Source organism: Vigna unguiculata, chromosome 9 (genome assembly GCF_037176805.1).
Source record: "Vigna unguiculata cultivar grain cowpea cultivar isolate G323 ecotype 2 chromosome 9, ASM3717680v1, whole genome shotgun sequence".
Lineage (NCBI taxonomy): Eukaryota > Viridiplantae > Streptophyta > Magnoliopsida > Fabales > Fabaceae > Vigna > Vigna unguiculata.
The window spans coordinates 1,075,716-1,099,399 of record NC_140800.1 but is presented as its reverse complement, the minus strand read 5'-3'; the positions used below and the strand labels follow the sequence as shown (position 1 = coordinate 1,099,399).

Here is a 23,684-nt window from a genome sequence, read left to right as displayed (position 1 = left end):
TAACACTTAATGTTGAATCGAAAATGTATTAAATTATGTAAATAATTTGAATGTTATCATATAAAACACGATCGAAACGTCAAATAAACTTAACAATATTTTGTTAAAAAAATTAAATACACGTATTTATAAAGTTTAGAGAATAAACTGAGTCAAAAATTCAGTAAAAAGATTAATTTATATTTTTATTAAAAATTAAAAAACAAAAACACATTTAATCCTCTTGATTGGCTTCGCTAACTTTATGCATGTTTGTATTACTTATATTCAAGGACTAACATTTCAAGTTTTACTTACCTCTGGTCAACCTAGATTAATCTAAAGTTAAACTTTGAAATAGTAACTTCAGAAACAAAAGTAGTTTCTATAAAAAAAATTGAATTTTGAAGTTGAGTAACATGATAAGAATGTTACAATTTTTCATCAAAGATTAATGTAAGTCTTTTGTTTCTTTCCACTTTGATATCAACAAATTATATTACTCAGTATGCAGATTCAAAATATTTCATCACTTTCTATCAGTAAGTACAAAAAGAATAACTACGAGGAAACCAAGATACTGCAGATTTTCTGCCCGGGAAGGTCCCGAAAGGCAAAAAAGTGAAGCACTTTCATTTTTTTGCATGCTTAAATTTAAATTCTTTACTTCTTTTCATATATTCAAGCATGCATGTTTCTCAATTTCAAATATAAAGCAAAACCAACTAATAAGAAAAGTATATGAAGTAACAATCTTACTCTAGTAAAAATATAAAGCAGTTATCTACATTTTTTTCGAAACAAAAGCTAATTTTCATTGATATTATATATACAAGGAAACCATTTCTAAAATTCATGTTCCAGACAAATAGGAAAACTACAGAAAAATTTTGAAATACCAGAGAAACCAATGATTCTAAGTTCTAAAGGTCTAATGTACACTTTGAACATCAAAACTTCCTAAGAAATACCACTTAACCAATATGTTCATCATCTAAAAGCTTCAAATGTAAATTTTTCTTTGGTCAGTCTCTAGGTGCAAATTGATGCTTTTGAAGTCCGTTGATTCATGCCAAGGAAGATCACCATTACTGTCACATCATCATGGTACTTCCTCCTCCTCCCATCGGGAACATTCATCAACTCCTCCATGCTGAAGCCTGCAAGAGCATCATCACTTAGTATAGTAACTAATCATAAAACAACATGAACTCATTCATGCAATGGAAATCAAATTTAGCATGAGATCTTGAAAAATGACCTGCAGAATCAGCTGCTCTTGCAACTAGTTGCTCAATAAGAAATTTTGCTGAATCACCAAAAGGATTTCTCAAGATATAAGACTCTACAAGCTGTACTGCTTCATCATTACTGAAGAAGTCAAATAAACCATCACTCGCAACTATAACAAATTGGTCAGAATCTGAGATTTTGTGCACATTCAACGACGGATCAGTTGAAATATATGGTGGGCTTGTAAGATCAGGAACTCGAAGGATTCCCATTAATGCATCATTCAGAATTTTCTGTAGGGAAGAACAAAAGGAAAATCAAGTCCTTTTGAAATAATTGGTGTTCATAAACTAGCAAACTCAATAAATGTAATGAACTTCCATCCACTCATCATTTATATAGCTAGGATATCAGTACAGGGTTATTACATCTTTTTATAATATCCTATGTGTGCAATTTCTTCTTCAAAAGAGAATCACAACTCAAAATCTTTTGGAACCTTGTTGTCTAAAATATAAAAGAAGAACGCAAACCTTTTTCAAGTACCCTGCTCCTAAAGCTCGAGTAACCTTCAGTTTTCCCTTCACTTTCCCTGCTACTATGGTTTTAGGATCATCTGGATGATCAGCAAGAACTCGAGCTCTTTCGGCTTCATTGTCAACAGTGTGACAATCCGTGAGCTGGATAGCCTTCAATCTTTCATTCCCATTCACTCTGTTATCTGTACAACATGTCGCCAATACGGCTCTGCTGTCACCGAGATTAAGTGTATACAAATCATTACCATGAAGAAGCACAAGCAAAACACAAGATCCAATAGAAACTAAATCTGGACGTTCCTCCATTTCCTGCTCAACCATGCATAAGAAATCATTCTCAACCTGACTAAGAACATGCTGGAGACCATCAAGTACTGTACTATGTGAGAATGATTTAGGGGATGCTTCTGACTTGGAAGGTGGAGTAATGTTTGCAAAACAGTCAAGACCAGAATTGTTTCCCTTAAACTTTGAAGGAGATTGATGCTCCTGAAGGATAAGACTATCATCATCCAAATTATATGGAAAGGATTCACCCACAGCCACATTGTCAGAAGCTTTTGTGAAATCTGGTTCAAAATCACAACTTAACATATTAAAGTAAGATACAATGGTGTCGTAAAGGGTACCCGCCAAAAAGTCGGCTGCATCTCTCCCATTGAAGCCATCATAAATTGCACAGAAGAGCCATCCATTTTCTTCAGAACAAACTGCTTGAACTCTATCTTCACCAGCCGCTCCTCCAGCAACTTGAACATCCATTGCATTAAGAAAACCTTCAGTTCTGGAAGGAGCACTCATAGATTTTAATGAACAGGAGTCATATTCAAGCATGTTAGTAGGAGTGGAAGGGCTGCAACTTAGATTTGAAAAACTACTATGGACAGATGATGATAATATGTCCAACTTTGGAAAACTTGACGAAGAGGGTACTGTTCGAAACGATTTAGGAGAGTCCAAACTCGGAAGGATTTCTTCTCCTATTACGCCATTGCAGATATTTGTGTTGGCAAGTGTAGCATTTGCACTTAAGGCAGCACCGGATAAGCAAGAGAAACTGCTTGTTCTACTGATTTCTTTGCAAGGTATACCTCTACCACTATTGCATTGATAGCCAAAACTTATTTTAAGTTCACCTTCAGGGCTATGCATGCTTATCTCCTGGTTTAAGAATTCCATTCTCAACACTATCAATATTACATCACTGGCACAAAAGTAAACAGTATCAACACACAACATGTATCAACTCAGAGCACGATACAAGAGAGCAGCTAAACTTGACCAATCAGACATGCATGGATAATGAAGATAGGTTTCATACAAAACTAATCATGAAAATCCATATAGGGTTGTATAGTCAAAGATTATGCTCGCTGTGTGTGTTTAATTTGGTATAAAAAAGCCGTTTGATTATACAGAAAACGTAAAACACAAGATTTTCCAGATTGCAGAAACAGCGCTCAATTCATATACTTTATTAATGCCACAATAACAGTTCTTTAAACAAACTTAGAGAAGTTGTACCACACACCGGACTAGCAACCATTAGTTCAACAAAATAACATTATAACAAATAAACAAATAACACTCAAATAATATAATCAATTTGAAGTAAATTCTTCAAGCATTGGAAAAGAGGGATAAAATTAAACATAATTATATACCTAAAATTTTATTAGGAATTTGGCTGAAAACCTTACAGTATCAGTGTTGGCTTCCTTTGTATGCTAATAAAACATATTTGTACGGGAAATGCATGGCTGAACAAATGAGTGTAAACATTTTTAAGAGTTCCTCAAATATTTATTCATATTTACCATATTTAGGAAATAAAACTTCAAATGATTATGCCCACCTAAGAGGATTGCATGCTTTAGAATATGAGGAAGGTTCATAGCACCATGACAAGGAAAACAACAAGATAAACTAAATCCTGATGCCAACACAAATAATTTACAGCAACAGGAAAAGGAAAAGAGATTCAATAAAATAAAATTTAAGCTTTATCCTGTACACTTATTCATCCTCAAACTATTTCTGGGACAATTTGCATGTTGTTAACTTTTACCATTTGGCTCCGACAAAAAATACCAAATTCTTTTAACGTTAATGATTAAAGAAGAACTTCTTCATGCCATCCCTTCTCATCAAGCCCCCCAGAAACAAGGAAAAGAGGAAGAAAGATCACCAATTCATTATCCTTTGTTCACAGTACAAAAACATGCAAAATTGTTGAGACAACGAGCTTGTTTATTTCCAATCTCTCTCTCTCTCTCACACACACACACAGTGAAGCTTCAATGACAGTGGCAGACAGTAATGATAATAGTCAACGTAAGAGTGTAATTGAAAAAAACAAACACTAAGAAAAAGGGTACATTCTTGCATCAGCTCACATCCAGTGATTCTCTCATCTATTTTGAACGTGGGGAAAGATCAAAATCAAAACTTTCCCCTAGAATTCCATTTGGGCATTCCTCATTTTATTTGTTTTGCAAAACAAACAAAACCCAGAAGAGAGGAAAAGACGTAGAACAAAAAAAATCTGCGCAGACACGTGAAATGAAATAAAAATAAAAAGGAAAGGGAAAAAGGCACTTACGACCAGAGAGTGAAGGAGCTGAGAATGCAGCTACGGAAACGAAGAGTGTTGCAGAATAAAGAGAAGGAGAAATGGTGAAATAGAAGAGAAGAGAGAAAAGGTGAAGGAAGAATGAGTGTTGAAAGGAAAGGAAGAAAAGGAAGTGGTTGGAAATTCGGATGGTAGAGAAGAGAAGGGAAGAGGAGTGATCTTTCATGGCTCACGTTTCGGTCTAGTCTAAGAAACCGGGTTCCTTCTCTTTTTTTCCTTTTTTCTCCAAACACTTCAAACTTTTCTTTTTCTCTTCTCTTTATTTCTTCTAATTTCCAATTTTTGCAATGAAGAGCCATATTATCAATGGGTATTGATATTATAATTTAATCATAAATTACTATATATGATAAATTTGTTAGTCTTTTTGTAAAATAACTAATGACGAATTGTTGTGTTTTGGTAATACAACATTATCATTTAATAAGTTCAAGAAAATCCGAAGCTAGATAAAAATAATAATTTATTTCTAATTTTTATACTATCAAGCATGGATAAATTGATATAGTGTTGGTTTAGTTTAATTGGTTATTTTAAATGTAATCATAATGTACAATGAGATTATATACTTGAATATTTATTTACATGAATATAATACTTAGTTTTTTCTTTTCAATTAAGGGATCGATTATGTAGATTTTTTTGTGTTTGTTGGTTTCCTCCCCAGTTTCTTTTAACCAACTTATTTGGTATCTTATTTAAATCCAATTGCATAATTATATAATCAACCATTATTTAAAGTACAATAAATATAAATGATATGACTGTATATGAAATTTTCTGTAAGTTCTCATCAACATAGTTTATACGACACAAGTTGACCTTTAAGCAAACTGTACTAAATGTGATGTAAAAAATAAAGTTAGACATTTTTTATAAATGGTTTCAGAAAAAAAAAATTATTCACAAATTAAAAATCAATTTTTCTCATTAATGATATCTTTTATATTTCTTTTTTAAAATACTCAAAGTAAGTCCAAAATTATAATTTATATTTAATAAAATAACATAATGTTTTTATAAAACAAATGGAAAGAGAAATTATTTTAAAATACATTCTACTTCTCTTACGTGAATGCTTGAAACTGTTTCCCAATGGATAGTATTTGATTTTGTAAAAAATTCTTATTTGTTATAATTATTAAACACAAATTTACTTATATATTACGAAAAAATTGCAATAATAAGATGTGGGACCTATTAAACTTATAGCTTTCAATAAAAATTGAATCGATTACTAATGTGTCAACAAAAATGTGTTAAAGGCTAAATCTTATAAGCGAATTGTTGGTATAAAAATATTTAGAACAATGGTAACAAATTTTTGGTATGATAACAATTAAGTTTCAATTGTTTTACTTATGCTTAGTAAACAACACGATTAAAAACAAATACATCACATGGTGTGCTCACTTCTGTGAAACTTGAAATGTGAATTCCCTTGATGTTATTTGTGGCTTTATGTTTCATTCGTTGTAATGATTGAATGATTCAAAAACAAAAAACATTTTTGTATATACATTCCATTTTGGGAGTGTAATTACTAGTAACAGAGATTACGGACGAGTATACTTTTGTAAAGAAAAGTATTGTTCATAGAAATCAGTTTATGAGCATCATTTGATTACCAAAATTCTCCACTAGTGATTCAAGAAGAATACTTACCAAACATTTTGAAAACCTCAACAATTAAACATTCAAAAATTAACTTCATAACCTTCATCTATGGTGTTGTAAAGTCAAACTTAAAAAAACTACAGCAAGAAATAATCTAAGATTGAAATATAAGACAACCGAAAACTTCAACGCATTGTCAAAAAAACAACCTTAGCTGGGGTACCAAGTACCAACGAAAATTCAGAACAAGTATTTGCTCAAAATGACAATCATAATCCTCAAATATTACTAGCAAAGGTAGAAATCAATACATAACAAAGTATCATGGTAGCCTACTGTTGCTTAACTTCAACTTTCTTCTTCTGCCACAAGCGATCTAGGGCACTGTCAGCATCACCCTGTAAATTACGAGCAAAACATGCATTCTTGGTAAATAGATAAAATATAATCATTGAAACATGAAGTAGTTTCAACACAAAATTGGACCTGAACATAAACAGCAAACACGAAATTCAACATATTCGTAAAATGAAAAGCAACCAGCAAACTGGTAAACAAAGTCATAGTTCATCATACTGCACTGCATTAATTTTATCATCTTCAGACCAATGAAACGAGAGAAAAAAAAATACAGATGATCTGTTTGTCAGGATTTTAACGGCTAATCACCCAGAATACATCTATGCAGGAAACAAATTCTTATTGTTTTCTTTTATTTTCAAGAATGAATCCATGCCAAGGTATTTTTAGGTTGACAGATCAACTGGACATAAAAGAATTATTAACAAACTAATCTTTATGCTAAATTAAATACTATTTACAAGTACATCCAATGCCTTCAAATAAATTGATATCACCCGTATAGCTGGTCCGACAGAATACTGAGCAACAAAACCAGATTAAATTTACAAAGTATAGTGTTAATTTTCAATTCTAAGCCTATAAAACCAACCCCAAGAATTTCACCAAAGAAACCCTAATTTTCAATACGCATTCACGAACCACACAATCAATACAATAAAACAAACAAAAAGTAGGTTGCAAAAAACTACAAGAAAAGAAAACAAATCACTACTATCAACTGGAACAAACAAAAAACATAACTAGGTCAAAGTTCACACAGATATTTATAAGTACAAAAATAATAAAAATCATAATAAATTAGACATGAATTCAAAAAGCAGCTAAAATGAAGACCTGAGCACGGATGAAGCCACAGAGGGCAAAGGTGGAGAATTGACCATTGTAGATACCATTCTCATCCACATGCCCAATGTTAATCTGAACCGAAGCATGGTCTTTCGCGGTAATCAATCTGTTTGTAGCAGAACTGCAGCATATTCACAAAATCGATTCATGCACCCAAACTCAAACAAATAAATCAATAATAAACCGGAAATTCTCAAAAATAAATAACGGAAAAAACAAAACTACGGTGCATACCACTTCCTAGGGATGTAAAGCTCAGTGATCTGTCCTTCCTCGTTCTGCATCTTTGGTTGAACTTTGTAAAAACTCCTTCACAGAAATCTCTATAAACATGAATCAGATTAAAACAAAGTAGTAATGATAAGCATTACGAGGAATTTTCAAAGAATCAGGAAGAAAGAGGGACACATGAGAAGAAGCTCACCAGAGAAGACGAGGAACGAATATGAGAGCCGTAGAGGAGGGTTTGTGAGCGACACGATGGTTATTATAAATCCAAAAACCCTAGTTTCGTTCTCTGTTGGGCTGGGCTTAGAATTATATGTCTTCAAAGCCCAAATTTAACATTGAGCACTAAATTTACCATAGACTAATTTTTATATTCAAAATATTCTAAAAAAAAGGGTAAATTACAGGCTTCTCAGCTATACATGGTTAATTTAGTCTTTAGAAAAAATGAAAAATACTATTTGAAGTATTAATATGTAAAAAAATACAAAATTGATTTCAAAATATTATAGCTTGATTATAAAATAATCTCTAATTTATTGCCAAATCTGGCCCTAAAATTATATTTTAATAACAAAATAATTTATTAACTTAACCATAGAGGATAATTATGTGAATTTTCACACATTTTCAAGTTATAAAAAATATTTTTTTTCCAAAACTAAAGTGATACATTTTTACATTACTAAATGAGTTATTTGCACTAAAAAATATTAAAAAAATGTGCACTCGGTTACGTTTTTTCTTTTACCTGTATCATATATATATATATATATATATATATATATATATATAATCAATAATATTTGTTTGACACAATAATTTATAAATTTTTATATTGAAAACATTTAATATATTTTATTTTAATTTTAATTCACAAAATAATAATCATGTTTTCGAAATTTTTTATATATATTATATTTAATATATATATGTATCTCTTATTGTTTCTTATTATTTTTAAAATAAGTGTATTAACTTATTAAATATGTGTTGTATAGATTGACGTGTATATGAATCATAATCGATAACAATAATTTAGTTGACGAAAAAGCATATAAAAAAAGATAAATATATAAAAAGACAATTATAACTTATTCTTTTCAGGTGAGATAAAAAAAATTATCACAATTTGTTGAAAGTCATTTATATAAAATATAACACGTTTTTAACTTTTAAACATACAAATCCAACATGCCATTTTATTAAATGTAGTATTATTAAATAACAATCATATTTTACGAAAATTTCCCTGTAATCGTTCTGAACTATTGACTTGTTATGCAAAACATATTTTGTCATATAATAAAAAGAAAACTAAAAAATTCCATATAATATTTGTAATGAGGATGGAATGAATTTTACAAACATTTTATTCTCATTGACAATAGCTAACACCACAAGTAGAGACATAAATCTATGCTTGGATGCATACTACTTAATATTTGATAACAAACAAAACATAATTTTTTTAGAATCTAAATGTTCAAACTGACTCACCCAAAACCATAAAAATCAATCTAATACAATTTTGATCACAGGATTTCTTTTCCTGTGAAATACGTAATGCAATCACAAGGGAAGAACGGCGCTGACTATGAAAGATAAAATTCAGTACATTCTACAGGAATGCGAAAATTAAAGAGATGTTCAAGACTATTTGAACCGAATGAAAAGAAATGCATAATTCAGGGAAACAGCTCACCAACCCGTGGAGTTTGAAATGAACCATGCCAAAAACATTAACACTGATCTATGCTGAACCATTCAGCTGTTATTTTTAAGGATTTTCTATTTCAGGCTTCAACTCACGCAAAGGAGATTTCTCTCTCTCAGTGACTGGAGGAGGTGAGCTCTCCAGACCAATTTCTGCTCGGAGTTCATTGATGTTCTGCTCCAATTCCTCTATCCTACTACCCATCTCATCGAGTGCATTGGAGTTAAGAAAACCAGTAACCAAATAATTATGATATATATCTGACATAATTTTCCCTAATAAGAAATTAGTAACATTGTAGATCAAAGGATATTCTTTGTAATGATGGAGTTTGACATCGTCTGGAACCTGCTTTGCTGCAATTAAGACATACACATGATAAAACAGTGGAATGATTTCATTTATTTGTCAATGGAAATTTTCACAATCAGACCCAACAACTTACCATCTGCTGAAGAAGATTTTGTACCTGCAAGGAGCAGCAATTCATTTAGGAAACATACAGCAATTGATTATTTGAGAGAGAATGGTTGAATTCATCAATGTATTGTTTGGATCAAGAAAAAACTTGACATACATCAATTGACTCCACTCATTTTTTCTTAGACAAAGTGCCTCTAGCACATGTTAAGAATACGGCATAACCACAGAGCATGGGTCCTTAGATAATTTTAATGCAGACTTTCCACTATGATGAGAATATTAGGATCACCTTAAAATTATATCCTATTAGAATTTAACCCTACACAAAATCATGAAATCTATAGGTAGCCCATTTTTATTTGTCCATCCACGGTGGAGAAGAGAAAAGTTGTAAGGTACTCACAAAAGCTGTCATATCAGCAGTGCTCTGTTTAGTGTCTTCTGCATCATGTCCACTCTGCCAAAGCAAAAATGGTGAGATAATACGGGGTAATGCCACATTGTCAATAATGGTTATATATTCCACATTAAAGAGAATTTAGTTTCATAAAAATAATGATGGAAAAAACAAAAACCAGCCTTCATACTATAAAATTGCATAGATGAGCTCATCTGCATATGGTTAACAAGAATAGTATTACCAAAGTTCAAACGCGACAATATTCAACTTTCTGCTAAATGGTTTGATCAACTTCATAACCACCAATATAACATCCAGGTCTCAAGCACTGTTTAATGAATAATTTGCATCTTAGGCAATAGTTTGTTAGTTAGTCCTGCCCATCTCTCAGAAACCCCACCCCAAGCAGCAACCAAACACAAATCCTCAGACTAAAATTATTCATAATCAGGGAATTCTCTGCACTCCAAAAGAAAGAAGGAATCACGTCTAAAGCCAGAACAAAGCAATCCTTGTTCTTGGGGGAACTACAATATATACACCGTCTGTTACTAATACAATGAGGGTTACCACGCCAACAATCAAACACGACACGAACTTCCAAAATTAAAACTGAATAAATCAAAATTAGAAAGCAATATTACCGCCTGCTTCCAAACATCAAACTAAATTCCTCCGAAATGGAAAACAGCTTCTTCAACTAGATGTTTTTCTCATTTCAAAGGATTTTATTTATCTAAATGAAGTAAGACTAAAGCAACATTAATAGTTGACCCTTTTAAATTTGTTATGTTTTGCATCAATGAATGAAATTACTTACTTTACCTTCCAAAATAAGTTGCTCAGTTGAATCCCATCCTAAAAGCTAATCAACTAAACAAAATAAGAGAATATTTCATAAATTTAAAATAAACCACAAGCCAAATCCAATAGCACAACTAAAAACATGCAACTACTAACGAAAACAACAACGCTGTAATTTATCCCGATACCACCGCATTTCAAAACATAGAATTTGAAAACCCACAAATCCGGAATGAAAAGGTAACACTGACGCAAAAATCACGAATTCAACTATTCGCCCCTCGAAGAGTGGGAAAAAAATAACAAAAAAGAGTAGTAATTTTGATCATGATTCAATACCTAGGGTTTCTGTTTTCGGAACTGAAAGTGGCAAGTACCATTCTCTTACGTTTTCTAGCGTTTATCGTTTTCCAAACGGTGAAATTGTTGTTAAAAAGGAAGAATTTGCAAGGAAACTACAGCTTACCATGTTGGAGGCGATTGAGCGTGCTGAATTGATTGTTGCAGAAAATATTGAAATCTCTCTGATATTGTGTTTGAGTGTTCAGGGAATGTTAGTAGCCTTGAGATTCAAGAAAAGGAAAAGCAAATAAAGCTCCTTAAATTCAAATTCAAAGTGTATTGCTCGTTTTACTCTATCTTCACACTTTTTTGGTTTCCAGTTTAGTCAAAAACCGAATGCACTATAATTAATTTGAAATGAGGAGGGTACACCTTATTTTAGGGAAAATTATGGTATGACGATTTTTTTTTTCGTAAACAGAATTAAATAAGCCAATTTTTATTTTTTTAATCAAAATGAAACAATAAAGTGATATTTTATTTATCTAAATAGATAGTTTATTAAAAATTTGTCAAATGTTTTTATCAAATTATCATTTTTCTAATTTTAGAAACTAAAAGACACCTAAGAAAAAAATAATGTCATTAATTCTCTCGCTTCTTTTTGTTTTTCTTTATGAATAACAAATAAAACAAGTTTATAATACATAAATCGGTGTGAATCTCATTTTCTAAATCGGTTTTGTAAGATTTAGTTAAGTTTATAGTTCGCTTATTGACATGATATCTCATAAGAGATCTCAAATCGACTAGAATAAGGTGAGTTTATAATATATAAGTGGATGCAAATATCATCTTACAAGTCAAATTTATAGGATCAAGTTACGTTTAAGGTTCACTTTCTAACATAATTGGTTATAATATTTGATAGCAAAAATATTTTTGTTTGTTGGGTTTATCATATCGTTATTATATCACCTATTAATATCTAGTCTTACATTTGATATGTATATGCCTAAGCTGACGATTTTGTAGGATTGAGTTAAGTCGATTTTGTAAGATTTAGTTAGATTTAAAGTTTTGTTCTTAACATGCATTGGTTATAGTCTTTCCTAACAAGATTTGTTATTTGTTGGATCTACTGTGTCATTCGCTATCAGATCGTTATTGTATTACTCATTAATGTCTAGTATCACATATGATATGTACATGCATAAACCAATAGTTTTGTAGGATTTGGTTAATTTGATTTTGCAGTGTTTTGTTAGGCTTAAAGTTTATTTCTTAACATGCATTGATTATAGTATTTCTTATTGAGATTTTATGTTTGTTGAATCTATCGTGTCATTCACCGTTTATTAGTGTTTAGTTATATATATATATATATATATATATATATATATATATATATATATATATATATATTATTTTAATAGATTTTTGATTTGATATTCTTTATATATATCAAATTAGTTTTGATATAATTTGAAAGATATTGGAATTAATTTTGATATGAAATTAATTTATGAAAAGCATTTGAACAGAGTCGATGGATTATCGGTGGAAGTAAGTTGACATGTTCATAAAAAATAAAAAATAAAAAAATTGAAATATATATTGTGAATAAAATGAACTCATTTGAGAAAGTTACTAAAAGTTTGTTTTCCTTAAATACCTTCAGTTGAAAAAAAGGAAAGGAGTAGTATTTGTTGAATGATGCCTTATTCCTACCTTCGCTCCAAAACACTCGTTCACCAATTTAATCTCTATCCTACCATTGCCATGACTCTTCTCCAATTTTGCTCCGAAAAAAGTTTCCATGGCTTCTCAGACCTTGCACGACGCAAAGAAATCACAAGCCAGAAGAGCATTACGGTCCCTAGCCATAGGCATCGCAGTTCCCTTCACCCTAACACTCACCATAATCATTCTTTTCGGTTCAGGACGAAGGTACAACAGCATATCAAAGCCCTTCTGGTTTGCACCACTATGGTTCATTCACTTGGCTTCCTTAGGTTCATCTTTCTTCATGGGTCTTGCAGCATGGTTAGTGTGGGCTGATGGTGGCTTCCAAGGAGAAACCGACGCTATGTCGCTTTACATAGCTCATCTTTCTCTCAGCATCGTTTGGCACCCTCTTGTTCTCATCATGGGTGCTTATTGGCTTGCTTTGCTTTCTTGCATCGTCAACTTTGGCACCCTCTTTATGTGCTACTTGAGGTTTAGAAAGGTTAATCCTTTTGCCAAAGATCTAGCCAAACCTTGTTTGGCTTTGGCTTTGTATCTTTCTCTTGTTAGCTTCAAGTTGATGTTTATCTAATTATTCAATTCATTCAGCTTATCCCTTTATGGATGGATTCTCGATTAATTCTCTTAGGTACAGAAACATGTGTAATCTTCAAATAGTGTTGTTACCCTTATTAAGTCTCGTTCGTATCAAGCATTAGTTAATCGCTTTTTTTTTCCAGATATCTCAAAAACTTTTCTCCTCATTTTTTATCCTACGAATTCTTTTGTTTGGCTTGTTCATTTTCATTCGCACAAAAATAGTTTTTGCATTAGATGTTTCGAAGGTTATGACAATAAGAAGAAAGAACTATAAATATTGTGTTAACTTTGTAAAGAAAGTTAACACAATAACAATGTAGTTTCGATGTGTGTACTTGTGCATTACAACAACAAAAAATCCTTTAAAGAATAAAATAGGAATAAAAAATAATTAGAATGTTAAAAAATTTCAAGTATTTAAGTCCCAACCATGATCATGATGATCCAAATCATTTTTTCAGAGTCTTTAAAGAAGTATCTTTTTGGTTTGGAACATTGTTGATCATTATATACAAAATAAGTCTTTTTCATCACTTGTTTCCCAAAAACTAATATTGAAAAATAAGAAAGTTTTGGCAACCAGTAAGTTATTATATAAAAATAAATAAATTTGGCAACTAATAAGTCAAAATAACTAAGCAGTGATAAAAAGTAATGCACAAAATTAAAAAAAAAAGTTTCAGTTAAAATATTCGAACATTGCCGTAGTATTAATCACGTTATATATACTTTCCTCTTTCAATATTAGAAATTTTATCATGATAATAGTTTATTTATAATATATACATATTTATATATATATATATATATATATATATATATATATTCATACAGAAAAAAAGACACGTCTTTTATTTCGTGTGTGACAGTAAAATATTACTTTTGTCATTGTCGTTGCAAAGAAAAGTGGGATCATGTACTAATTACTGAGCTAAGAGTCCTTCCTGATATTACAGTGAAGGTGGATCAATACATTACGATATTATCAATTGTTTACTCAGACCTTACGAATGTTCTTCGGTTTAAACTATGAAACATGGTTGACATGTTATATATTGCTCCATGATTGCTTAATAGATCTGTGAAATCCTCGCTGTGCACTCAAAAACTGAAAACGAAACTACTAAAATAGTGAGGAATACACACATTGAATTCATTGCCTCTTTCAAAAGCTTTCTCCAAAGCAAATCAGTTTCACACACACATAACTCTGCAAACTGTATTACTGTAACTGTTCGAGATTGGATCAAAATTATCATCTTTAACAATCTAAGTTGCGGTTCCAAATTCCAATCATTAACAATGTCTCGTGTAGTGAAATCTCAGACAGAACAGTCCCAACAAAGATTGGCTCAGAAGCAGAAGAAGTTGCATCTTAACAAGAGATAGATTCCTTCCTCGAGCGCTCTACCAACAAGAGGGAAAGATAACATAGAAACAACAACAAATTCACCCAGAAATAAAGAAAGGAATTATTCTGAATCTGACAATTCTTCATTAATCAATTTATCCACAAAATGAACCAACAAAATCCAGGAAGAACAGACATAGAAAAGAAGGGCATTTTTTTTCTTTTCAAATAAATCACTATAACTCAAAGGCAAAACAAATTAAAGATTACAATTTTTTCAATACTATCATCATCATCATCATCACAGGCAGCTACAAAGCAGAGTATTGTGGCAGCAGATGGATGAATATCAAGTAGCAGTAGTATGAATTAGAAAAATGAACCAACATCACCAAGTTTGGACTAACTCCAACTTTGGCGTCAACCTCAATTTTTTGTGGTCACGGGGACCACAGTTGCAACCGCATCAATCATATATTTCTGCAATTTCCGAAATCGCGCTGACAAAATGCAATCTATGAGCTTCATGATCAAGAAGAAGGAAGCTTGATAGCTTTGAAATCAGGGTGAAGCAACCCAAGATCATCCTTGATCTCAAGAGGGTTGCTGGTATCATTCCTCACTTTCTTCACCCTACGACTACCAAGGGACTTATGAGTGAAGCCATACATCTGCAAAATCTGGTTATCCCCAAAATTATAAGCCCTATCCATCTGCTTCAAGCACCTCTCTACAGGGTAATCCCCAAACTTCCCACAAGGCTTGCACCCCACAAAGTGGGTCACCAAAGGCCACCTATGATCCCCAAGTCCCGGGTGATAATTCTCAATCATCTCCTCATAACGGTCCACCAAAATCCCCCAATACCCGTGCAAGTAATAATGATTCTCAAGGTAAACCTTGTTACCCCATGTTTCCTTCCCAGTGGCCAACAAATAAACCATTGCAGATTGATCATCAGCTTCAAAAACAGGCCTATTCTTAAGCTCCCTAGTGAGCACTTTCCCAGCCTCATCCCTTATCTTCCCTTTAGGCCCCATAGGAGCCCAAGCATCAAGAATATCCAAAGACCATTGACAATTCCTCAACAGAAAACTCCCAGTGTTCAACCCAATCCAATTCTTCTCATCATACACCATCTCATTCCACCCGTGCATAACAAAGTTTGAATCTTTGTACCTCTCCCAGGGAACCTCAAAAGCCATGTCGGTGAACATTGCATCACTGTCCATCCACCAGAGAAACTCCACTTCAGGGTGTGACAGTAAAAGTTTACGAATCAAGGGAAGCTTGGCCCAAAACCCTGCCATCTCAGCGTCCAAAAGAGCCATGTTGTAGAAAATCTCAATCCCATGAACCCTGCAATAGTCAATCTTGTTCTTGATCGATTTCACAAGGTAGTGATCACCGACCGGGTTTTCACACGGTTTGGGGGACGAACCGGTCACTAAAAGTACACGTGGCTTGTTGGGTCGGATGAAGTTAGGGTACTCAGGGTTGGCTCGGAGCCAGGCTCGGCGCTGTTCATCCCAATCGGAGATTTTGGGTCCCAGAGTGTATGGAGCATTTGGGTCAGGCTTTTCGTCCTCCGCGAGAGGCTCGTCCACGAGGATCTTAGAGAGATCGAAGGTGGCGTAGTTGTTAGGGTTGGAATCGGCGTTGGAACCGGCTTCGGGTTTGGTTTCCTCGAGGACGCGGCGGGCGCGGGCGGCGGAGATGTGATGGCGGATCTCGTTGAAGTCCTGCTCCGGCGTACCGAACTTGCCAGCCCCGATTGTGCCGCGGAGGACGACCACCGTGAGGAAGAGGCAGAGGAAAGTCACCGTACTGTGCCGGCACGCGCGCTGAATCTGCCGCACGCGCCGCATCCCCAGGCACCGCTCCAGCATTGTCTCTCCGAGTCAACTCGGCGGAATCGTGCGCGTTTCTCAGATGGCGATTCACAAGCGGCGGAAGGAAGAGAGAGTGAAGAAGGAGTGTGAAGAAACGCGTGATTAATATTTAAGATGCTACAAAACATATTATGTCGGTGCAGGACAAGTGTTATGCCATCTTTTACCTGTCTGTAAACTTTTGTCTTCAATTAAGGCTATGTTTCTACCACTTTCTTCACACTATCAATTAAATAATTAATATAATTTATATATATATATATATAGAAAAGTATTATTACATTTTCGTTAGTAAGAAATTATATTTATTATATTTTTTAAGATTAAATATATTTTTATCCCGAGTTTTAAAACTATTTTCTTTAAAATTTTATATTAATTTAATTTTTTATTTTTATAAATTCATGATTTTAATTTTTTTTATTAAATTTTATTAAATTTATTTAATATTTTAAATATATTTTATGATAATATTTGAATTAATAATAAAATAAAAATATGTTAAACGGTATAAATAATTTAAATACTATCCTGAAATATCAGATAAATTTAATAAAATTTAATTAAAATAATTAAATTTATATATTTTATAAATAAGTAACTAAATTAATTAAAAAATAAGAGATAAAATTATATTTGACCTTAATTTTTAAAATATAAACACATTAATAACTCGCATTAATTGTAGTTTGAGCGCGTGGCATGTGTCATGTTGGGTACAGCTAATAATGGCCTGGGCCTTAGGAACATGCATTCCCATTTCGCTTAATTTGGTCCATCGTGTTGAAAATAGTTTTTTATTTTATTATTTTCAGAGATTATGCTGGGATACAACACAATTCACACATATATAGTTATTTTGTGTATGAAATTATTATAGATTTTTTATCAATAAAAGTGAAATACAATTTTCAGCATTGTGTCTCATATTCATATGAAGGAACTTCTAATATAATTTTTCAACATGTCTTCCATATATTTATGTTAATATTGTTGCTTAAGTTTTTATTTTATTTTTATAAATAACTCTCTACACTGTAGTCTACCACTTTTTTTTTTTCCTTATCAAATTCTGACGAAGCAATGCAAAAGGGTTTCTATAAGGATCATAGTTTAAGTTCATATAAATATATATAAAATATTATTTTTGTTTAATTAATTTCGTTTGAGTTATTTTTAGTCCGAATATATATATATATATATATATATATATATATATATATATATATATATATATATATATATATATATATTCATTGAAATGATGTCAAACAAGAAGAATTTAAAAAATCATAACTACATTCATCAATATCAATCAATTATAATAATATTAAATATTTATAATTTCTTTATTGAAAAGTGTTGGAACACGCTAATGCACATAAGAATTGCTTTAAATATAGAAAACTTAATTTTGAGTAAGAAGGAAATTACAATAAGTTATAATTTAGGCACTAAAAATAAATGTAAATGAAGTCCTTATGTAATTTATTGTTTTTATTTGAAATTTAAGGACACTTTTTTATATAGTTTATTGTTTTTGTAAGAGAATTGTATATTTTATATAATTTGTTTATTATCGTTAAAATTAGACAAAAAATTAAGAATTCATGAGAGAGAAAAATATGTAGAGAGCTTGTGATATAAGTGTTTTAAGAGGGATATAATTCAAAACTATATGATATTAAATTACAAAGATGTGGGATAAAATTAAAAAGAAAATACAATTTTGATACTTATAAATATTTGAGTTATAGAGCTTAAACTTTTTTTCAAATAATTATTTTTTATTTTAGGATGTAAAAATCCCTTTAAATAAATGGAATGTATCTTAATTTTAGTATATTAAGTTATATTAAACATTCATTTACACTTAGGAAGAAAAAAATTATCGAATGAATAATATTGTGATTTTATATATTTTTATTTATATTAGTTTCTTAGAAATATTTTCACTTTTAAAAATATTTTTCAATTTTGAAAATTAGTTTTTATTTTAATTTAGAAAATCAAGATTAAGATATTATAAATATTTATATTTTATATTTTGTTATATATATATATATATATATATATATATATATTATACAAATAATATAAGATAACAATTTTTTTTTAATATATCTTATATTTTTCTTATTTTTCAGATTCCTAAAATTCTCAACATCCATAATATTTTATTATGTAATTATATTATCTTAATATTTTATATTATTATATAATTTTTAAAATTTTATAAGTTCGTATTAAATTTTTAAAATCAAAATGCAAACTTAAATAAATATTTACTATATATGTATTTGTGTATTAAAGTTTACTTTTATTAGATATTAAATTTATTGATATTTTAAGTAAGATTATTATATAATTTTAAAAGAGATCAAAATAAAAAAGCAATTGTTAATGAAAATTATTTTGGTAGAAAATATTCTTAAAATATACAGTAACTATTGTTATATTTTATTTGCAAAACATAGTTAATAGTAAACTACCTATGTTATATTTTAAATTAAGAAAGTAATTATATTTTTAAAATGTATTTTATTTTAATTTTAATATCATAATTAATTATACTATAGATAATATGTTGCATTTATTTTAAGAAAAAAATAATAATGTTCTTTCTTGTATTTACATTTTTTATTGGCGATATTTTATTATTATTTAGTTAGTTTGAATTTACTACTATTTTAACGTCTTGTCATAAATACAGACTAAGGTGTTGTCATTAATACAAATTATTGTATTCTTTTATGTGTTTGAATTTGGTTTTATTTTCATCATTAGATATGACTCTAATAATCTTGTAAATAATTTGTGGACATAGTATATTATATTGTAAATCGAGTGTAATAAAATTTATAAATTAGAGAAAATATTTTTTTGTGACTACAAGCATATTATAAAGTATTATGTTACTTTGTGTAATACGAATTTAACTTATAAAAAATTATTTTTGAATATGTTTGAATCTAAATAGGATAGTTTAAATTATGTTTTATATTTAGGTTAAATATGTTTGAGTTTTTAAAATTTGTAAAATTAAATTTGTTCTTTATTTAAAATTTTGATATATTATAATCTTCAAATTTTAAAATTAATAAATATATTTTTTTAATTTAATTAGATTATTTTGTCTTTTAATATGTTAAACATGTTTATTAATATAAAAACAGAAATAATTATGTTAAAATTTTGTACAAAAGCAGATTTTAATTTTAAGGTTTTAGAACTAAAAATATATTTAATTATTTATATATTGATAATATTTTATTTAAATTTTGATATTTGTTTTGATATTAATTCCGTAAGAAATAATTCAGACTTAAAGTTTTTATAAAGAAAAACATACGATTTAATTAATAAAAATAAACAAATATTACAATTTTCATTATCTTCCCGATTCTATTAATGCTTGAATACTAAATTTTACAATTTCTATTTAGAAAAAACACGTTTAAAATTTAGGAAATTTTAATATTTTTATTTAAATAAAATATTTCAGATATCTCCAAATGAAAAAAATTACTTAAATGACAAATAAATGTTACTAATTAAAAAATGACAACATTAATGATATTCTCTCTTATTTTTTAATTAATGTTTGTCAAAATAAATCAACTCATTTGAAAAACATTTTTTTATGTCAATCGATATTATTTTTAATCATTTTTATGGTGATGATGCTTGGGGAGGGTTTTAACATTTAAACGAGTATCGAATAAAAAATCCTCTCAATATACAGTGGTAAAAAAAATACTAATTAATAGAATAACACACGCGTTCATACATTTTCTTAAATAATTGATTTATTTAAGCAAGAACTGATTATATTTGACGATAAAAACTTTACATTTGCAAATAATAAATTAAATCGCGTGCATTAACAATCAATTATATTCTTTTAAAATGACTGATAGATTACTTGAGCAATGATAATAAATTATAGTCAATAGTAATGTATTATTTTTGTTATTATTTTTGTTAGTGACCCCAAACTCTTCTAAAGAGATTTTTTTTTTCTCATTCATCAATACATTTTATCATTTTTGAAGTAGAGTTTTGTACTTTACTCAAGATTTTGAATGTGTTAGATTGAAAACATGGCTTTCATTTTCTTCCTCCTCCATAGATGCACCCCTTTCCTTATTATTCTTCCTCCACCATCACCACCATTGACATTCTCTTTCTCTTCACCCACCTCTCAATGTTCCTTCTTTCATCTTTACCAATCTCCTTTCTTCTTCCTCCACCTACGAATAATAATGTGGGGTGATCCATGGAGGTCGTTCCATAAGTCCACAACAAAAAAATGTGGAAGGTCAACTATTGTAACTTTTTGATCCGCTTAAACCCACTCTACATAACTTGCAACACGCGCAAGTCAATAGTGGGCTGACTCACATTTGACTTTCATAGCTCGCGTCAACTTAAATTATTAAAATATAGCAGCATTCGCACAACATGTTGTGTGTGTTTCTTATAAACAACATGCTCATTCACGTTTCTTTCTCTGGTCTATCTAAAAGTATCTTACACGGGTCGCAGATCGGTCTACAAACCTATGAGCCGAACTTCATGTAGGACGAGTAAGCCCGACCTACTTTTTGTGGGCCAAATGCAGGACAAGTCAAAACATAGTGGGACGTTCTGCATAGCCATCATTCCTCCATCTTCACTTCCAGTATCTTCCTTTCTTCTTTCAACTCCATCGATGCACTTTCCTCCCCCCACCTCTACCGACCCAATCATCACCTTATTCCTCCACCATCTTTCCCCCAATTTTTCACCTGTTTATCCTACACAAAGACACTATGGATTGCATATTTGAAAATGTAAAATAAAAAATGCATTGTAGAATCCGAAATACATATTTTATATTTTAGATTGTGCGATTCAAAATACATTTTTTATTTTTGCAATCCAAAATATGTAATTTGAAGTGCATTTTTTTTATTCTAAACTATACATTTCAAAAGGTGTCTTAAACCATGTATTTTGAAACTTAAAATAAAGAAATATGGTAAAATTTTATTTTTCAAATGTATGGAATGTTGAAAGTGGAAGCTTATCATCATACCCATGTGGTGTTTTTGACAATGCCTAAGTCAATAATAGTGTCCCAGTTTTGTTACTAGCGGTTACTTAAAATAAATAATTAATGTATAGAATAATGGTGTCTGTCTAGAGTTGACGTAAGTAAAGCTTAAAACTCTTTAAATCAATCAATCTAATTGTTTTAAGCATTAACATAAATGAATAGGACAAATATGAAGTAAGAGAAACTCTCTTATAATGACTTACTTATCTAATCAATTAAGTTGTTTAGTAGAGCATCAATTAATTGGACTCTTTTATATACTCCATAATTGATTGGATTGTTTTTCTAATCAATTAATCTTAGTATCAATGTTTCTTTTTTTAAACCAACATTGATTCACATTTTGAAACACAATTATATTTGAAATTTAAGACAACTGAGAGATTGAGAATGAGTAATTATTGAGTGATTTGATATCACACTGTTGGATTTTGAAACATTCGCCAATAAATATTCAAAATGGATATGATTTTGAGAGTTTTGACTTGACACTACGATTGATTGTAATTTTTCACACCAAAGGTGTATTCGTTTATTTCTTTCTTTTGTGAACTTCATTTCTTTATAGTGTATTCACTATGTAGGCGAATAATTAATTGTAATTGTGTGAAGCATCATAAGTGATGATAGTTATTTATTAGTGTATTGAATTCTTGGTTCATTAGAGTATAGAATTATTTAGGAACACTTATAATTCTCTAAACTCTATCGAAATAGTAAAAATCTTTTAACCTCAAATGGTTTAAAAGAAAATTTGACGAAAATTTAATTTTGAATTGAACTAGTGTAAAATTGTTGTCCTTTTTCATTGTTTTCTTTAGTGGTCTAAAGATAATCCATGAAAACATGCATTTGTCAATTCATTAAAATTCATGTTAAAGACTAATAACAAAAAACTATTTCAAATTTGCTTAAGAGATAAAATTTTTGAAATACTAATTCACCCACTTTTTAATTGTGTATATTGGACATATCATTTTTAATATGGAAGTGTAGTATGAAATTATGAAGGTGAAAAAAAAAATTGTCATTGAAATATTATGTAATTTTTTATATATTTATTATTCATTTTGATGATATTATCTTAAATTCTTGTTGGTCTTTATAATCACTGATAGTTGCAGTTAATTATCCTCATTATCAACCATTTTAAGGAGAGATTTTTAAAATCTCTTTAGATTAATTTTTAAACTTTTTATTTTTTTGTTTTTATTCATTATTTTACATAAATAACAATGGTTGATAAAAAAACAATTCTAATAATTTAGATCACAAAATGAATTTTATAGATATTAATAAAACCCAGTTAATATCAAGAAAATGTAAAATTAAAAAACCTGAATATTCAAATATGAAGAATTTTAAATTTTTAGCTGTTAAAAATAAAATTTAGTATTTTATAAATTTAAATAATTCAATTACTCTTATAAAATTCTATTTTTTTTTCTACATTGTTTTGCACAAACAGCCTATTTTATCATAAAACACTTTAAATTATTTATAAAAATAAATTATTCCCTTAAAATCTCATGTTATTAAGCTTTTGATTATCTGTACTAAGAGATGTAAAAATGCAAACAAACTTTTTTTCACGAGATAGACTTAGGACCTTGGCAATTATTTTTTGTTTCTTATTCACACACTACGGTTCCAATACTCTATAGACTCTTGTATATTACTTTTAAAATTTTTATTATTTTACATTTTTTTTTATAATTGTAACCGTGTCATGTTGTAAGATAATTAGACAGAGTTTAAATCAAACAATCTGAACAATATATTGTAAATTGCAATTCTAACAAATGTGGTTTAGTAAACATTTTATTGATTTGATTGATTTAAACTCAACCATGAAATAAACTTGAATGATTCAATTTAATTTTAAAAATTTAATAAATCGATAAAAAACATTGTACATTGTGAAAGCATCTATACAATAATAAGATTTT

At 29.8% G+C, this 23,684-nt stretch overlaps 4 protein-coding genes across 5 annotated transcripts; all 4 read right to left on the bottom strand.

Annotated features, from left to right (window-relative positions):
• Nucleotides 1–779: 779 nt before the first annotated feature.
• On the bottom strand, nucleotides 780–4,589 carry LOC114162850 (putative protein phosphatase 2C 40). Of its 2 annotated transcripts, none has more exons than XM_028046830.2 (4): nucleotides 4,354–4,589; nucleotides 1,746–2,955; nucleotides 1,241–1,505; nucleotides 780–1,139 (listed from the first exon to the last, which is right to left on the bottom strand). In XM_028046830.2, exons 2-4 carry the CDS (start codon nucleotides 2,928–2,930, stop codon nucleotides 1,012–1,014), a joined length of 1,578 nt encoding a protein of 525 aa, XP_027902631.1. In that variant the 5' UTR covers nucleotides 2,931–2,955; nucleotides 4,354–4,589; the 3' UTR covers nucleotides 780–1,011. The 2 variants fall into 2 exon arrangements, with proteins under 2 accessions (XP_027902631.1, XP_027902632.1); XM_028046831.2 differs by having other exon boundaries at nucleotides 1,746–2,912.
• Nucleotides 4,590–6,184: 1,595 nt separating this feature from the next.
• On the bottom strand, nucleotides 6,185–7,762 carry LOC114164859 (small ribosomal subunit protein eS21). Its single transcript, XM_028049629.2, has 4 exons — nucleotides 7,634–7,762; nucleotides 7,444–7,532; nucleotides 7,198–7,330; nucleotides 6,185–6,398 (listed from the first exon to the last, which is right to left on the bottom strand). The coding sequence occupies exons 2-4, from the start codon at nucleotides 7,491–7,493 to the stop codon at nucleotides 6,333–6,335; spliced, it is 249 nt and encodes an 82-aa protein (XP_027905430.1). The 5' UTR covers nucleotides 7,494–7,532; nucleotides 7,634–7,762; the 3' UTR covers nucleotides 6,185–6,332.
• Nucleotides 7,763–8,881: 1,119 nt separating this feature from the next.
• Nucleotides 8,882–12,884, bottom strand: HSBP (heat shock factor binding protein). The gene is made up of 6 exons (XM_085666299.1): nucleotides 12,795–12,884; nucleotides 10,798–10,842; nucleotides 9,981–10,034; nucleotides 9,600–9,623; nucleotides 9,468–9,510; nucleotides 8,882–9,366 (listed from the first exon to the last, which is right to left on the bottom strand). The coding sequence occupies exons 1-6, from the start codon at nucleotides 12,882–12,884 to the stop codon at nucleotides 9,218–9,220; spliced, it is 405 nt and encodes a 134-aa protein (XP_085522425.1). The 3' UTR covers nucleotides 8,882–9,217.
• A 1,979-nt stretch (nucleotides 12,885–14,863) lies between these two features.
• Nucleotides 14,864–16,772, bottom strand: LOC114163331 (xyloglucan 6-xylosyltransferase 2-like). Its single transcript, XM_028047577.2, has one exon. The coding sequence runs from the start codon at nucleotides 16,629–16,631 to the stop codon at nucleotides 15,273–15,275; it is 1,359 nt and encodes a 452-aa protein (XP_027903378.1). The 5' UTR covers nucleotides 16,632–16,772; the 3' UTR covers nucleotides 14,864–15,272.
• Nucleotides 16,773–23,684: the final 6,912 nt, after the last annotated feature.

What these genes read in the sequence shown, in the direction of transcription:
- LOC114162850 (XM_028046830.2), bottom strand. Translation starts at nt 2,930, where the DNA reads ATGGAATTCTTAAACCAGGAGATAAGCATGCATAGCCCTGAAGGTGAA. An exon ending in GAGCAGGGTACTTGAAAAAG is followed by an intron (nt 1,506 to 1,745) that starts GTTTGCGTTCTT and finishes TCTTCCCTACAG; the next exon opens with AAAATTCTGAATGATGCATT. An exon ending in AAGAGCAGCTGATTCTGCAG is followed by an intron (nt 1,140 to 1,240) that starts GTCATTTTTCAA and finishes ATGCTCTTGCAG; the next exon opens with GCTTCAGCATGGAGGAGTTG.
- LOC114164859 (XM_028049629.2), bottom strand. Translation starts at nt 7,493, where the DNA reads ATGCAGAACGAGGAAGGACAGATCACTGAGCTTTACATCCCTAGGAAG. An exon ending in CTTTACATCCCTAGGAAGTG is followed by an intron (nt 7,331 to 7,443) that starts GTATGCACCGTA and finishes AATATGCTGCAG; the next exon opens with TTCTGCTACAAACAGATTGA. An exon ending in GTGGCTTCATCCGTGCTCAG is followed by an intron (nt 6,399 to 7,197) that starts GTCTTCATTTTA and finishes CGTAATTTACAG; the next exon opens with GGTGATGCTGACAGTGCCCT.
- LOC114163331 (XM_028047577.2), bottom strand. Translation starts at nt 16,631, where the DNA reads ATGCTGGAGCGGTGCCTGGGGATGCGGCGCGTGCGGCAGATTCAGCGC.
- HSBP (XM_085666299.1), bottom strand. Translation starts at nt 12,884, where the DNA reads ATGGAAACTTTTTTCGGAGCAAAATTGGAGAAGAGTCATGGCAATGGT. An exon ending in ACGAGTGTTTTGGAGCGAAG is followed by an intron (nt 10,843 to 12,794) that starts GTAGGAATAAGG and finishes TTAGTTGATTAG; the next exon opens with CTTTTAGGATGGGATTCAAC. An exon ending in AACTTATTTTGGAAGGTAAA is followed by an intron (nt 10,035 to 10,797) that starts GTAAGTAATTTC and finishes TTGCTTTGGCAG; the next exon opens with AGTGGACATGATGCAGAAGA.